Below are 17,676 nucleotides of genomic sequence, written 5' to 3' on the forward strand. Positions count from 1 at the left end.
TCTCTTACATTGTTTAGTAATGTAGCAAAGAAATTTGTTTTTATCTAATTATTAGCATCTATAATTTAGGATAAACCTTTGCTCATTCATAGTATATATTTAGTCTTGAAGGTGAAAGGGTGTAGACTTTCGTCTGCCACGTTAACTTACCCTCGAGCGAAAATATGGCGGTCCATTTAAAAACAACGTCAGCTCGATACGTCGGTAATTTTGTACTCATAAGCGGTGATATGGAAATGTGGGAATGCGTTTGTCACTGATTAACCCTAAAAGCATCCTTAGCTATAGCTTTCCTGTTTCTTAAAGCATATAACTCTGCAGAGGTCAAAGGACCATTCTCATCTTTACGTATTTTTTCTTATCCTGTTCTGGCTACATTTTCAGATTTTTCATTAGTTATTTGTTTTCACTCTGTCATCAGTGCAAACAAAGGACATCACGTGGATTTAATGATCAAGCGAGATTATTTTTCCAGTCTAAATTTAATAAAATAACAGGCAAAAGTGTTTTCCATATGGAACAATAACACTCACTTTCGCTAAGTTAATACATTTTCATTGCAAAGCGAAGTATTTATGGAATATCATTAGAATTACACGTGAGACACACTCGCAAACGGTTCAGATCACGAACTTAAGTCTAATTTAGGAATATATTTTAATTTTATTATACTACTCAACGTTTTTGTGAAAACCTAATAGAAACGACTTGAAAAATAAAAGGATAGGAAAAGCAAAACAACATATAAGTGGGCATGTCCAAACGAAAGCAACAGTGCCAGTCGACCCCTAGACAGAGGAAAGATACAGAAATCACGCAAACAAGGAAAAGCGAGAGAATTCTGAAGTTTAGTTTTTAAAACAGCAAGGGACGGTCACTAGCTCCATGTCATTAGGCTAATAATCTCCACAAATTATACATGGGGTGGTAGCTCCCTGATTCATGTTAAAATGCCTTTGCGAGAGGAAAGCCACCTGACTAAAATAAAATTACAGAGAGAGAGAGAGAGAGAGAGAGAGAGAGAGAGAGAGAGAGAGAGAGAGAGAGAGAGAGAGAGAGAGAGAGAGAGAGAGCACTTCATATAGACAAAGGTAAAAGACCATACGTCATGTGCAAATCACAAGGATTAGTGACTTAATGAATACCCGCGATTCTTCTTCGCAGAAAAGAGCACGAGACGGAGAGGCAAAACACATGTGAGGACCATACCGTAAATCATATACAAACGGGTGATGCCAGTACAGCGCGTGAATATCCGAAATGGAAGAATGTGAAACGAAGAGAACGACTAATTTTCCAATACTAAGACTACTTCATGTGACTCATACTCTTACCCCTATGGGAAAAATGGGTCAAGTAGAATGTTTTCGAAGTCTAGAGACGAGGCAGAAAGAGAAGGTAAGAACAGTGATATTGTAAAAATAGGCCGAGATACGAAGGGTCTAGTGCATACATCACACACACACACACACACACACACACACACACACACACACACACACATATATATATATATATATATATATATATAGAGAGAGAGAGAGAGAGAGAGAGAGAGAGAGAGAGAGAGAGAGAGAGAGAGAGAGAGAGAGAGAGAGAGAGAGAGAGAGCACTATTCTATTGTGGGTGGGAGACAGGTTCTTTTTACCATTATTTCCTTGATGTGTATGTATTCTTGAAAAGTCACCTTAAACTCGTTAGCTACCATTCTTTGGTTTAGAGTCTGCGTATTGCTAAGTGAAGACTACTTTTACCTTTAGGCTTACATCCGCTTCTCTCAGTCAAAAGGCTTGCTATCATCCTTGAGATAGCTACTTCGGCGACACCATTCACCACTGAAAGTTCTGCACATATTATCCTTATCCTATACAGATTACAGCAGCTGCTATTGACATTGTGACCCTGGATATAGGCCTATATCAGTATCATATGTGAGTTGAGTAATCGTTGGTCTGACAAATTTCCTGAACATTTAATGGTGTGATTAAAAATAAAATACAATACTAAATAATCTAGCCATATTGTTGATGAAGCTCAATAATAATAATAATAATAATAATAATAATAATAATAATAATAATAATAATAATAATAATAATAATAATAATAATAATTTTAACACCGTTGTAGCGGTGTCATTTACAGGCGCTCGAACAACCTAACTGTCATGTTGCCTTTATTAGAGATAACAACTCATCCACTGTTCATCATAATTGTTTTATACTTTACATGAAATGAGTTTATGCTACATGTACGATAGCTAATTCCATATACGTATATATAATCAATCAAATACTTTTAACGACGTTTTAGCGACTGTTTATGATACTGAACCAGCGTTAATAAGGCAGTTCTCTGCTGCATAATTTCGACTAGCTTTTGCAGGTTGGTAATATTAAAACATAAATTATTATATAGTTTATTATGCGGAACATTAATGTGCATTCAGTCTCAGCCTTCTGTTAATTTGTTTCAGATGCCTCCTCGTATTTTAAACTTAAGCCTGGAGATACTCAGTCCGTAGAAATACAGAAATATCTCCTAAGGAACGGGGTAAATTGTATGTGTGCATTATGAAGAGTTACACTGTAATGTTATATATATATGTATATATATAGTATTATGAGTGTGTGTATGAATGAAGTGTACATGGAAGACATGTAGGCTACACTTGTTGGGCGTACGGAGGTACTAAGCATTTGGCAACTTGATTAGCGGAGCGCTGTGTTGTGGAAGTGAAAGTAAACCAGTCTTCCACTGCTGTGTGTGGTACCTGTTTAGGCGAACCTAGAGGACCAACTCGTTCGCAGATAATCACTGGTAGCTTCTACGTAAGAATAAATAGAAATAGTTGCTTGATATATATGCGTCGAGTGTATGCATCTATAAATGTACGGAGGGTAGCTTCACACGAATGTTTGTACTGAGTAATTGATGAGTGTGTCAAGTGGAGGATGTCATTAACGGTTTAGATTAGTAACAGGTGGTCTAGATCGTGTTTTTATAGAGCACTGGTTACGTAAATGATTGGAAACTGAAGGAAAATGTTTATTGCGTGGCATATATTAGCCTAAAGGCGGCGTGAATATTAAAATATGTACTATATATATATATATATATATATATATATATATATATATATATATATATATATATATATATATATATATATATATATATATATATATATATTACAAACACCAAATATCATAGTCCTTTTGCGAGGTCGGGTTGGAACCAAAAGCGTCTTATATAGGATGTGGTTCTAGTCTCTATCCTTCACCACCCGGACCGTGACTCACTGCAGTCTAAAAACCACCAGTTACAAAAGAAAAGCATAATGGACATTTCATGAAACTGACCCCTTGTTGCTCCCCCACCCAGCCCCACAACCCTCTGGGGTTTACCCCAGGGTTTTTGGTTTCGTATCTTTCGATGTCAGGAAAGATCCCCTGAAAGGTTGTCAGTTAATCATAAGTAAACAACGAATTACTATTGCATGACAATCTCAGATCAGATCTAAATAGGTGAGCTGTAAAAGACAGACAGCTACTCGACTTTCTGCAGATAAAATAGTTGTCAAGGTCTTAGTGATAAGATAGGCAGAGTAATCTCTGATCATTGTTGACAAATAAAGGTAAAAAAAAAAGGTTACAGAGGAGACAACGTTCAGTACATGTAAAATTGCCTAATCACTGAGGAGTTGCTATGTTCGTCTTTATTAAAAAAAAAAAACTAGCTGACCAACCCGGCGCTGCCTGGGATAACTCTGAATGACAACTGATAAACTCTCTCTCTCTCTCTCTCTCTCTCCAACCCTCCCTGTCTCTTTCCCTCTTTCTTCTTCCTAACACCCTATCTACTCTCTCTCTCACGTCCTCTCCTTCTAACTCTCTCTCTGTCACCCGCTTCCCAACCCCCACCCCCTTTGGTACCACTGATATCTTACCCCCACAGTATTCTTGTCCAGATAGTAAGTCATATGTATACCGAAATTGGGTATGGTCAATTTGAAAAGGTTATTTAGTTACTAAGTCTACGGGTATAACCAGCACCCCTGTTTCACGGGCAGAACTAGCCCCTTTTCAGGGAAACCCTTCCCACCCCACCCCCTTTGGTGCTAGTGACGTGTTACCGCCACAGTGCTGATTTCTAGATAGTAAGTCATATGCATACCAAGTTTGGTTGAAATTGCTCAATGCTTTTCAGAGTTATGCTGGCACATACACTTACATAAATACATCCATTTTTATATATATAGATTTTAACAGACAATAAGAATGAGTGATTATGTACTGAAAAACTACAGCAGCTGGAGATAAAGAAAATGATCGAATAGAAATGACAGTCACTGGTTGCAGGCATACTTGCACCCGTATCATGAAACGACGTTGTATATTTTTCGTATGGATCTCTGACTGCACAGCTACGTGTGTTTGCCGTTTCTGCAAACTTGTCTGTATATTGACGCACGAGCGACATCATCATCATCATCATCATCATCATCCTCACCTTTGTTTATTTTTGGTTGCTCTCATTTGGTCCAGTCGCATACTCATTTGTTTGTCTGTTACATTTGACCGTTCTTTCGTCTTAACTCTTTTTCGAGGCTAAGTTCTTTAGCTTCTTAAATGCCTCGGCGTTTTTGCATCTCTTCAGTTTTTTGTGCTGTGTATTCAAAGGTTATTTTCCAATATCTTATTTATATTTTGAATTCGTAAATCTATATTTTCCCATGCTCCTTCACCGTCATGGATTTATACTTTTGGCGGTATAGCTTTATAGGAGGCTTTTACATATTTATCGTAATGTACGTGAAAACGCATACTCATAGTCTATTCTTCCTTCGACAGGCAGACTTTGAAGCTTGGGAGTGTCCCTGTTACGTGAACATTATGCTCTATTGATTTGGCTGCTTTGTTGTTTAAACCCAGTGGCTCCTTTCAGTAAATATTTTAGTATACACTTGTAGAGACTTTCACAGAAGCATAGACTCACGATTACGTGGTTATGTACAGGAGATGTTAACGTATACAAATTTAGGCATTTCACTTTCCACTGCAAACGATATTTGATCTGTCATCTTTAGATTTTGTTCAATTACAAATTAATTTCTCAACGTTTTTACGATTTGCACATCTGTATCCTTTATTTTTTTTACAGTTTTAACATAAAAATTTTTAGGTTTGTCTTTTTTGATATCGTTAAAATAGATTCCTCATTTAGTTTCAGTATTTTTGTGTTCAGAATCTGTCTTCTTAATGTTCCCCATTATTGGTCATAATATCGTAATGCATTGTAATTCTACGGCGTATATATAAGCTAAGTAGTGTCGGTCCTGCAGAGTTGCAGTTTTAAATTTGTACTTCAAAGGCTCTATTATTAGTATATCTCTTCTAGTGCATCGCCTTCAGCACCTATCCATTTCAAGTCTTTCGCCATAAACCGATGCACTACTGTATCAAGTGATGTACCTTAGTATTTGTATTGCATACTTATCATGATCTATTTAAGTATGTCATTTATCGGTGATCATAACATTGTGTCAGTTGGTCGATTTTATCTAAAAGCTGACTGATCTGGTAGGGTATTGCACGGATCAAGATAATAAGACGTGTATACCACGATTTGTGCGTTTTTTTCTATAAAAATTACTAGTTTGATGTGGGTCGATACGATCTGAAGATTGGTTAGCGCCTTCATTACTGAAAGTCGGTTTTACACACTCCATTTTCGCATTGTCCAGGTAGTAATGTTTATGAGAATTTGTCGCCGTTTCAGTGTCCGCTATGGGTATTGGCTCAGCAACACGTGTTCTTTTGGTGGGTAGGTGGTGAATGTGCACATGTGTAACCTTTTGATTACGTTAAACTAATTCAGTGCATTCCTTTAAATCCCGTACGTTTCACCTCATGAATTACCAACACTCCTTAGAAAGAGCTGATTGGTTCTTATTTATATATCATGAATGTTCTCATTTGAGGCCATTGAAAGAGATAGCATATGGTTAATTCAAAACGAAATACCAAAATAAACCAGCTACCTCCATATTTCCTCGTAATATCCATGGTCTGATCACGGAGGATAACAACACACTTATATTTATTTAGTTTTACTAAGTTGAGGAAACTTCTTATGGTACTAATGTCGGCTATCCCGAATTCTCTAATAATAATGATAAAAAGGATATGGAAGCTACCGTACCCACTGATCACAGTGCGGAAGATGGCAGTAAAAATGAATAGTGAAATCAAGATTAAGGATATAAAATACACGAGGAAACTTGCAGAAATTAATGTAGGCTAGAAATTATCATCCTTAGCTATTGCACCGCGGCCACACCACTGAGTGAGCGGCGGCGAACCAGGATTCAGGAATGACGCACAGGTAGGCTTGAGCTCTGACTCGGATGGTGTAATCTTCACTGGTTTGTGATGGTCTCTTCTTGAGAGCTCTTGTTGCTGAGCTCTAGACGACGGAGGTATGCGCTAAGTAAACACAGGGATCTAATGATGTTATCATACAACGTAACTAAAACTTCATGCCGAGAAGCCTGTTCTTCCCCCCTACCTGTAATGCAAATTTCCACATTCACGGTTTAACCAAGTGGTCGTTGATGTGCGTTGGCCTAATCTCACATATGCAACACGCATGTATTCATAAATGTGTGAGTGTAAATACATACATACATACATACATACATACATACATACATACATACATACATACATACATACATACATACATACATACATACATACATTTGTGTCTGTTTATATTTGTATGCCAATGCTTAAGGCGGCGTAAGTCGAGCTTCGTCAGTACATTAAGAGTGAGTTGACTGGAACTTTACTTTTCTTTATGGCAAACTCATTTCTCAGAAAGGGGCAAGCTATGTCTAATAATGAGGAACAAAGAAAAAAAGGCACACGTATCCCCACTCTGGGAAGAAGTGGTATGAAGGCTTGGTCGTGCATGTGGGCCTCAAAGTTTGCAGTTTCTGTGGAATGGCAAGGCCTGCCGTTTGCAAGGAGGTTTATAGAGTGGAAGTCGTTGAGGATGATGTCCAAAATAGCATCTGTAGAGCAAGCATAAGTGGCAGTCTTACGATGGATCTGAAGTGACTCTGTAGTCTTTCTAGAACTTAGGTCCATTTTCTGAAAATCCATTGTACCACTGTTGATCTGAGCTGAAAATTAAGCTCCTGATAGGCAGTTAACTACAGTTTGTTCCATCGAAGCTGGAGAAGAACTTCGGACTTGCTACTTCAGCCCAAAAGGCTAATTGTTGATAACCAGAAGAGCTAAAGGTTTGAATAAGTACCGATGATATAGTAAGTTCAGTGCAATTATTGTCCAGTCCAGTGCACATTTTCACGAGAGGATGGTTATACTCTTCGTTATTATACCTATGACTCAACAACCTGAAGGAAAAAACTTCGCATCAGTGATCTCATGATTCTCGACACAGATATTTGGTCTTAGGCGTCTTTCGTAGTTTGGATGTTTGTGTTTCATTTTCCATTCACGAACTTTATTGTCTTAACAGACCACATCTGGAAAGTTAACCTTAGCTGTGCGTACTGTGACTGTTATAATCGATAATGCTTTTTAACTACTACTTGACTAATTACGTTGAGCAAGTAGCCTTACTACTACTACTACTACTACTACTACTACTACTACTACTACTAATGGTAATAACTTATCTCTTACATGCATTCCGTCTCCTGTCTATCTATCTGTTTCTGATATACCATAACGTCTACGATAAACAAGATGAAACTACAAAAGAGTAGGAAAAGAAACAACGCACGTATGACTATGCGTGTTTCCGTATCTGGCGATAACAGTAACGGAGAGATAAAGTTGTCATCAAAACGGATTAAGAATAGATATAACGTGGATTACAGAGGCATAGGGAACGAGGAACTAATTACTTGAATGGTAAGATAACACTTGGCGTAAAGGACAAGGTAAGGGCTCTGACGTATGATAGTTACTTATGCAACTATGGAAGGAAAGGAGTTGAATTTCAATTCAATTTGGGCCAAACAAAGCATAGGCTATAATTCCTGAAACCTGAATATTTATAAAATGCTTGACAGTGCCCTCAGAGAGAGAGAGAGAGAGAGAGAGAGAGAGAGAGAGAGAGAGAGAGAGAGAGAGAGAGAGAGAGAGAGAGTGATGTTTAGTGACTGGCAGATTACAAACACACGCTTACACACAAACACACACACACACACACACACACACGCATTCACCGGCATTTAGCTTGAAACAATGCCCATTCGGCTAAGTTGCCTCGAGTTGTTAACACTAACAAAACCCAGCTAAAAATGGCTTACCATAACATATGGAAATTTACACGGGTTCTTTATTCATAGTTACCTGGATTCGATATTTCAAGGCACTTTGAAAGAAGAACGATTAATATGAGTTTAGACAAACAGGAGCCGGGAGAGCGTATCAATGCAGAGGACTGCTAATCTCCACGATTTCGAAGGGGGTAATGGCCACCAGTCAGGTGTTGGAATATAAAATTTTAGGCCAATCGCTGGGACCTATGAGGTCATTCAGCACTGAAAGGGGAAATAGAGAGTAAAAGGTCTGAAAGGTGTAACGGGGAAAACCTCGCAGTTCCACTATGAAACAATTGTTAGGAGAGGGTGGAAAGTAAGATGGAAGAAAGAGAATATGAACGGAGATATAGTAAAAGGAATAAAAGTGGTTGCAGCTGAACCTTCAGTAACCAGTCAGGTGTTACGAGACATTTCCACTGGCAACCTGTTCATAGATATCTGCTATTTATTTATTCACAAAATATCGTTAATGATTTATATCTACTGATAATATATATCAAATCCGTAAAACGTTTACGATCCCATGATTTATTTTCTTAGAACAGTATACTGCTGTAATAAATCTCGTATATAAATACGGTACCCTCAGTTCTGCGATTCGAGCGCTTTTTATTCTATATTTGTTTATCTCGAGCGGTAAGCGCACTCCCTCTTTTGGCAACTTCTCTACTTACGTAACGTGCAGGCTGCATGCCATGGGGTAGCTCTTTTTTCTGTGTTGAAGTGCCGCGGCAATGCGCATGTCGAATGAGTCATCGGCAATTAAAATGATTTAATTAAATATTTATCGCGACTTCGGTATTGACAAACATTTCTTAACTGGGTGCTTGCTTTGTCTGCAGCATGACGGGTGTCAACACTGGTTTTGCTTTGAACGAATTATGAGAAAATAGTTTATAAAGCCAAGACCTGGGGCACTTTCAGCTATTCAGCGCTCAAGACAGCAAAAATATCAAGTTGGATTAATTGCAGTATGATAAAGAGATCTCGAAAATAAATGAAACGAAGTCATAGTTGGAGAGGTTGGACAACCGAGACAGAAAAATAGAAGTGGAGTGGAGGTAAAGCATAAGACTGAAAAGTGGGTGCAGCTAGGAGCCGAAGGGACGATGCAAACGCCCAAGACTCCTAAAGTAATACCTACTGTATTTTGCAGTGCACCACGTGAGGTGCAATGACGGTACGAACTCTCCGCTCCCTCATCCCTAACCAACAACAACACACCCTGGGAGTTTTGCTTTGGACCCAACGCTCTTATCTCTTGTCTGTTGCCGTATGAGATCTGGTCTTCTTTAATTAAGACGCATAATCAAAACAGACGATGACGTTTCGTAGACGACACAGCAACTAATTCTATGCATTCGTTTACTTGTTAGTTTGTTAACAGTCCATTTACCACAGTTTTGCATTAGCGTGTTGTACCTTCATTTTCTTGACACTTTCGATCCTATTGATAGCATTTGACAACTTTTCATTTACGTATGTAAACTGAACTCCTCTGATACAATTCCTGTCAATGACATGCATGCATTTTACATTTGTGATTTCCTTGAATGTTTTTCCTGTCCATTTTTAGGTGCATGTGCGTGTACGTACATGGGTTTTAAAATAAAAACAATATCATCTCGTATGTGTAACGTTCTGTGACTTAAAGATTATCTTTTATTTTTCACACTTATGTCCACTTTTTTCCAGTATGAGAGTATGAGAAACAATGAAGAAAGTCTATGTGGATGTGTCGACCAGAATATATATATATATATATATATATATATATATATATATATATATATATATATATATATATATATATATATATATATATATATATACACACACACACAGAGAGAGAGAGAGAGAGAGAGAGAGAGAGAGAGAGAGAGAGAGAGAGAGAGAGAGAGAGAGAGAGAGAGCACTTTTCAAGGCATAAGGTACGTGGACTCAGCAAGAGTTCAAGATAAGCCAGACAGAGGAGCATTGTGGAGCGTGTCGAGGATATATAAGATGAAAGTTAAATTGTTTGGTTTCGAATGAGTAAATATTTTTGCGATATGAGTGAAGCATGTGGTAGAATATGTAGTTGGGAAAGTGACTGTTTTGGTGTAAAGATGGGTCTAAGGCAAGGATATGAAGCGTCTCCATGTCTTTATGGGTGTCCAGTATCTTTATGAATGGAGCAATGCGAGAATTCAGAGAAAAGACCGTAGATATAAGTATCAAAATAGGTTATGGATGAAGTGTGGAATTACTGATAATAGCAGATGATAAAGTACTGAATGGCTGTTGGGAGGAAAGATGGAGCAATGAGTGTTGTAACTGATGATAGAAGAATGGAAGTTGTTGCTTCTTATAGGCATCTGCAAAAAAAATAATGTGAAGTATGATGGTGCAACGAGACATCATTGAATGGGTGAGCAAAGAAGGCAGTAGGCTAGGGATTCTGGAGCCAACTCTCCTTAGTGGAAGTGAACTATGGATGATGAATGCAAATGAGGGAATAAAGACAGTTGAGATGATGGTGACAAGGTGGACTGGTGTTTTAAGATGATTTAGTCCTGTGGAAAGAACGAAGGTTAGTAGTCTGATTAAGAGAGTATACAACTTTTAGACCCTTTGATTTCGTTATTGTACTTTTTCTTGTTATAGTACTTTTTCCAGAAAAAATTAAGTACAAGTACCATTTAGATAATTTGATTTCTTGTTATTTTACTTCTTCTGGAAAAATTAAAGTACAAGTACTTTGCTTTAAAATGACACCAGAATGAGTATGCATAGCATGAACAGTATGCTACCTTCTCAGACACTGAACAAAGTGAAATATTACTTATAACAGCCTGCTCTGGGACAGACAGAACTTCCCAAATCCAGTAACTGAAAGGATTTTTATCCAGGAAAAGCAAGAGCAAGAGATGAGAGCTGAATACGGGAGTATACAAGAGTGTATACGGAGTTCGATGTATGCTGATAAGCTTGTTGTGTACGTGTACATAATAGTGGTGAGGTACTGTGTAGGTGTATGTAGGGACACTGCGAAGGTTTTCTATTCAGTGTGTTAGAATAGAATATAAAGTTTAGGCCAAACGCCAAGCGCTGGGACCTATGAGGTCGTTTAGCGCTGAAACGGAAATTGACAGTAAAAAGGTTAGAAAGGTGTAACAGGAGGAAAGCCTCGCAGTTGCACTATGAATCGATTGCTAGGAGAGGGTGGAAAGTAAGATGGAAGAAAGAGAATATGAACGGAAGCACAGTAATAAGAATGAAAGGGGTTGCAGCTACGGGCCAGAGGGACGCCGCAGAGAACCTTAAGTAATGCCTACAGTGCACCGCATGAGGTGAACTGACGGCACTACCTCTCTACCGAGTATTCAGGGTTCCATCCATGATTCAGAAGTTATGGCACTGACTCGAGTTTAGTTTATATATATATATATATATATATATATATATATATATATATATATATATATATATATATATATATATATGGTGTGTGTGTGTGTGTGTTATGCATGCAAAAGTTTGTAGGTGTGTGTTGGGACAATTAATATTTCTGTCAGCAGCGACTTTTAAGCTTAAATTGACTGTTATCTGTACAGATTTATTTCTTACTCATGTTTGGGCATTTTTACGATCGTAGTTTTATGTATACTTTATAATAAGCGACAGAGTGGGTTGAAATAGACTAACTGGGTGTACACGGTTACCGGAGGTATGTGCAACGGAAATGTTTAGAGGAATGCTCATTTCTGGAAATAAACTTTCAGGGAGTTGTTCTCTTCAAACTGAACTGATTTACTATTAAAAATACTTAAATAAAATGTATTCCGCCTTACTTAGTGTTGATATAAAAACAAAATTGTTATATTTTAATATAAATAATAACCCAAATTTTTCAAATTACAATTCACAATCATTATTCATTGAATAGATTAAAATAAGATGTAACAACCCGGTCCAAGAGGGTTTGCTACCGTGTGTGAGCTATGGGGGCTGCGCCAGCATTGGGATAAGGAATGGTTCGCTAGTTATTTTTAGGAGTAAGCTCAGCAGACCGACAGTCTTTTCGTCTCGCCGCTCCCACTTAACATACAAAAATGGAGAGTCCTACTTTACCTATGTCAATGGATAGGGATTCACTTCACCAGCTGATGGGTGAAATCGATACAGTTTTGCTTGACTGTGACGGTAAGAGATCTAGAAAACACTAGTAGCCTAATTTTACATTTCCTTTGTCGTTGCTTGGAGTCAACGTTAAAGTATGTCGAGAGCAATAAGCTGTTAGCCTGTGCATGTGTTGATATGGCATGGTTTTTTTTTTTTTTAGCTTATCAGATAAGCTACGCCTACTTTCAAATTACCAGTCGTTGGTGGGTCAACCCAAGGTAGGCCTGCGGGTTGACTAGTTAGTCAATTCGAGCTAAATATATTTGTTATCTTCTGTTAAGGTGAAATGACTTACCGGTTAGACTAGCGACTGCTTTAGCCTAAGGTGTAATGTCAGGTTTTAGGCAACCTTTCCTGTCAGGTCTTAAATGTATTGTAGACTATTAGCCTAATTTACATCCGACTGGTCAGTGTTGCTCAGTTTCTTTAAAGGTATTCCAAAGTGGATGGAAATGAGATTCCTTGCCCTTAGAGATTTAGAAACATTAAGTGGCTTTTGGACAGGAACTCATGGTAATTAATCATACAGAGTTGGTTTGCATAGACCAGTATATTTGCAGTCTAAGTGAGATTATGTTCAAGCAGGATGCTTTTTTTCATTTATCATCATTATCATAATTATAGCCTAGGTATGTTTGTGTAAGCCATTCAGTGAATCCTCATTAACCTAGGTCCATCTAGTTGAACTCATATACTGTAGGCCCATTTGTTAGTTTGATTTATAGTTTTTTTTAAGACCTTGTTTCTTTGTGTCACAGCCTAACTGTTTTTTAATAAAATAACTTTTTTCCAAAGTTCTTTATTCAGTGGCATTGTTACATCTTGCATCCATTCATCTTTGTTTGTCCTCACTTGTATGTGGACTTGGCCTATGCTGTGTTTGAAGTGTCACTCGTGAGTGGCAGAAGCAAGGGACTGCCTAATGCTAAGGCACATGATGTCCCAGTGATATTTGGGTATGATAGATGATGTATTTAGAGAAAATTCCAATAATTTTTATTAATGTTGCATGCAATTCTTTACTGTTATTTCTTAACAGTTTGAATAATTTTCTTCTACCTGTGCCCATACACTGCACTTAACTCGTGCACTGTCCATGCTTGTGCTTGTTCTTGTTTGCAGCTCATGCGTGTGCACTGTTCATGCTCAGGTGTCTGCTCACAGTGAAGGTTTTTACATCCCTGGGTTTGTGGTTGATTTTCCAGTGGACATTTCTCTCATGCTATCTCCTTTACCCATAGGGGGGTAGTGCAGTCAGTCCACCATGTGAGGGTAGTGCAGTCAGTGGACCTCACATGGTGCACCGTAGGCATCATAAAAGGTTGTTTGCAGCATCTGTACGAACCGTAGCTGCACTCACTTTTTACCACCTTGCCTCCATTCCTTCCTGCTTCCTTTCTTCCATTCTGCCCTAAAACTACTCCAGCTCCCTCTGAGTGGATGAAAGTGTCCCAGTGCTTGCCTTTGTAGCTGAATTTTCATAAATCAAATCAATGCTCTCTCTCTTCCACTCATGCTTACATGGACAGTGCACATGGCGGCAATCCATGCCAGGTAGTATGGTTAGGTGCCTTTCGTGCTAATACTGTTAGTGACCACTTGTGTAATGTCACTCTCATCCTTTACCTGGTTCTGTGGGCACCCTATATTGGTGGTCCCTGATACTGCAGGTATCCAGTATCACTGGTGTTGGATGCAGATGATGCCTCGTACCAAGTAGCCTTTCATGGCTGTCAGTACTCCTGCCCGATCCAGTAGTACTATTCTAAGAGACAAGTTTTATTAATCTCCTTTGATTAGAATTTCTCTTGTTGTTTCAGGGTTCAGAGTTACTCTAAAACCCTTTCAGGCAAACTTGAGTTTGAGGTGTTGATGTAGGACCCTGAACAACAGACTTCCTGCCTCTTTTGCTTCGTGCATTTCATGCTATATTCCATATATGAAATTTTTACTTTGCATTTCATTGGAATTTCAGTTTGTTTATGTGGATGGACCATAATTCATTGCAGAGGAAAGCTTCTTATGAAGAAGTATACATTAGAGATGAATGAAACTTAACTTTCTGGGGGTGATCTCTCACCATCTTGGATAATAGGATTATATTTTGCTAATGTATGTGTAGTCACACTCTTTGGTAAAAACACCTGCCTTTTTAAGTGATATTGCACTGTGACATTGAATTTTCAGGCGAAGATGCTTGTTATTTGTACACCATGGGAAACTACAGATTTATCAGACTTTTTTGGGTACATTTACTGTAATCTTGTTTTCTATGTAAAAGTGTTCTTACTGCTTCCATTTCTTGGTTGTTTTCTCTCTTTGTTGATCATTGATCACTTAACTAATTTTCTTTGGCTACTCATGATGTAGCACCATTTTCATGGTCAGTGAATAATTGAGAGATTAATGTTCTCTTTCATGGTCTTTTATGTGTCATCCTCTCTCACCTTAGTAGTCATCATGCAAAACAAAATGTCAGTAATTTGTTTTTTTTGTTTTACTGGGAATGCCTTCCTCCAAGCCCCTCCAGTTAGTTTCATTTACATCTGCTACAGTTTGATGGATTATCAAATGAAGTTTTAAATGCATTAGGTCTATGTAGTGGGTTACCAATTACAGTTTACTGTGCTTCTTGTGGCTCACTGTTCATGTTATGAAAGGTTATTTGTGGCATCCATTTGGCCTAAACTGTGCTTCCGTCTGCCTTTTGCTTTTCATATGTTCATTTCCAGGCCATCTACTTTTGGCTGCACAACTACTTTAGCTATGTATTGCGCCAGTTTTTATTTTTAGTTTGAAACAAATCCTATGGGACATCCACAAAAAGACTAAAATTGAAAGTTGATGGTAGGATACTTGTTTGTCAAGAACTGAGCTTTCTTTTGTCTGTTGAATGGCTTAACTCGCTAGGCAGTCCCCGGGTTACATCGGGGGTACCGTTCCTGAAGCTCAACATAAGCTGGAAAACGACGCGGGAACACTGTATAAAAAAAATTGCTAAAAATGAGAAATAAAGTGATGAAAGTCACCTTTAATCATTTGGTTGTCTTGAAAACTTCCCAGTTGATTTACCTTGCTCCTGGTGAGGTGTGCATCCATGATCTTGTAGAATATCCTCCAAAAATGTACAAATATTCTTCCGTTGCTTATAGCACGCTGTAAGACTGCATTGACGTAACCTTGGAATATCCGCTGTAACCCAGAACAGATTTTTTTATGAATATGTTTGAGAAGCAATGTAAGCTCGGAATGACATAAGCTGAGACTGATGTAACCTGGGGATTGCCTGTGCTAACATGTACCATACTAGATGTTAAAGCATATCAAGAAGTTTGCATGCAAAGAATAAAGCCACTTTAAGTTTTGCATTTTTCAGGAGTTTTATGGCAAGGCGCTCAGGGAATGGACGTTATTCCTGGGGCACGGGAAACTGTTCAGAGGTTCCATGATCTGGGAAAGAAAGTATTTTTCATAACTAACAATTCCACTAAGACACAAGAGAGCTACTATGAAAAATGTAGCACACTAGGATTTCATGTTGAAAAGGTATGGATTTCAAGCCCATTTTTATTTTGATTTCAGAGAAGTATATTGTTATGTTGTGAACTGATGATTTTTGTTAAGTACTTTTGTAAGTACTTGAGGAGTGTGTAAAGATAGAATTAATATTTGGTTTAAAATGTGTAAGAGGGCTGCACGTTGAAATGTAACAGAGGACGTAATCATGTTTGCTTACAGTAAGTTGAGAGGTAGGTCTTGTAATGTCTGTGTAGATTAAGGAGTTGATGTTAGTAATTTCAAGTAATGTAGTATTCTTATTTTGTTTTCCAAAATCTTTAATGAAGGTTTTCTGTCTGTTGTCTTTAAAGTGATTGAAAAGAAAATCTGTAATTATTGTTTTCCATTTACTGCCTCTATTTTTTTATGTTTAAATATCCTAACAAGGATTGAAAGAGGCTTTTTTTTATGGTATGACTTGCTTGTAAGTGGCATCACTACCAGATATTGTTTAGTTTCCAGTTGGCAAAAGTGTCAGGCAGTTATTTGGTTTAAAAGGATTATTGATCTGTCTTAGGATATTTCCACCCTGGTTTCAGTTTTATACCCCACATTTTACCTATTTACAAGCAGTATTAGGTACTGTGCATTTCATTTTAGTTTATAAATATAGATGGATCTCTACCTTTAGCACAAGGCCCAGGAGAGCAAGGTGTCAAAACCTGCGTAGCCTTGGAACTGCAATTAAAGCTCAAAGTCATGCATAGACAAGGGGTAACTCACTTGAAAATGATTGTAGCCTAGGGCCTACAAATGAACTGCGAAGCCAACTGGCATATGGGTAAAGAACTCTTGAAATTCAAACTGTTTCAGTCCAAGGATTTTGCAAAAGAAATAAAAATGACCAGTTTTGAGGATAAGTTGTTAGATGATATCTCCTCTAGTTGTATGATTTGAAATATTAGTTTGACTTGTTTTTCCTTTTATCTGTCTCTTGGATTTGGTAAATTTAACTCACAAAAACACATTTGTGGCTTCATACCTTTGGGTACATACAGTAGAAGGGCCATTAGACATCATCTTCTGTACATTGTTGAAATACCTGTGTGCAATATTTGCTTCATTAAAAAATTGGTGTGTCCACCTTGATATCACTATATTTCAAGTGAAATGCAGTGAACCCCACGTATTTGCGGGGGATGCGTCCCACACCTCCCCCGCAAATAGCAAAAATCTGCGAATACTTAAAACCCCTCTAAAAACACTTAGAACTGCCCATTTTGATAGTTTAAACACAGAAAAACTGTAAAAATGCATATACCTGAGTATTTTAATAGTTTTATGACAAAAAGTGCATTTATTCATGAAAATTATATGAAAATACTGTAATTAGTGAAGATTTCTCAGTGAAAAATACCGCGAATGGGCGAATTTTCTATGAATAATGGCTAGATATGTTCCACGGAGAAACCAGCGAATGCGCGAGTCCGCCAATCATGAGAACGTGAATACGGGGGGTTTACTGCATTTTATATCTTCAGTTTCATACCTTGTGCTTAGTACTATCAAAACAAGTGATTATGATGCGAACAAAATTAGGTTATTCACAAAAGCGGAGGTCAGTGCTGCTTGAAAATGTATACTGCATCATA

At 37.8% G+C, this 17,676-nt stretch overlaps 1 protein-coding gene across 3 annotated transcripts in view; it reads left to right on the forward strand.

The window, feature by feature from the left end:
* The first annotated feature begins 2,753 nt into the window (after positions 1 to 2,753).
* LOC136825710 (glycerol-3-phosphate phosphatase-like) overlaps positions 2,754 to 17,676 on the forward strand; it is a 38,601-nt gene continuing 23,678 nt past the window's right edge. The window contains exons 1-2 of one of the 3 annotated variants that reach the window (XM_067082464.1): positions 2,754 to 2,831; positions 15,903 to 16,072. In XM_067082464.1, coding sequence (XP_066938565.1) covers positions 15,929 to 16,072 — 144 coding nt within the window. In that variant the 5' untranslated portion in view covers positions 2,754 to 2,831; positions 15,903 to 15,928. Of the gene's footprint in view, positions 2,832 to 12,336; positions 12,548 to 15,902; positions 16,073 to 17,676 lie in introns of those variants that run through there. The other 2 variants (XM_067082463.1, XM_067082465.1) reach the window with 2 other exon arrangements.

This window comes from Macrobrachium rosenbergii, chromosome 39 (assembly GCF_040412425.1).
Source record: "Macrobrachium rosenbergii isolate ZJJX-2024 chromosome 39, ASM4041242v1, whole genome shotgun sequence".
In the NCBI taxonomy this organism is placed as follows: Eukaryota; Metazoa; Arthropoda; class Malacostraca; order Decapoda; family Palaemonidae; genus Macrobrachium; species Macrobrachium rosenbergii.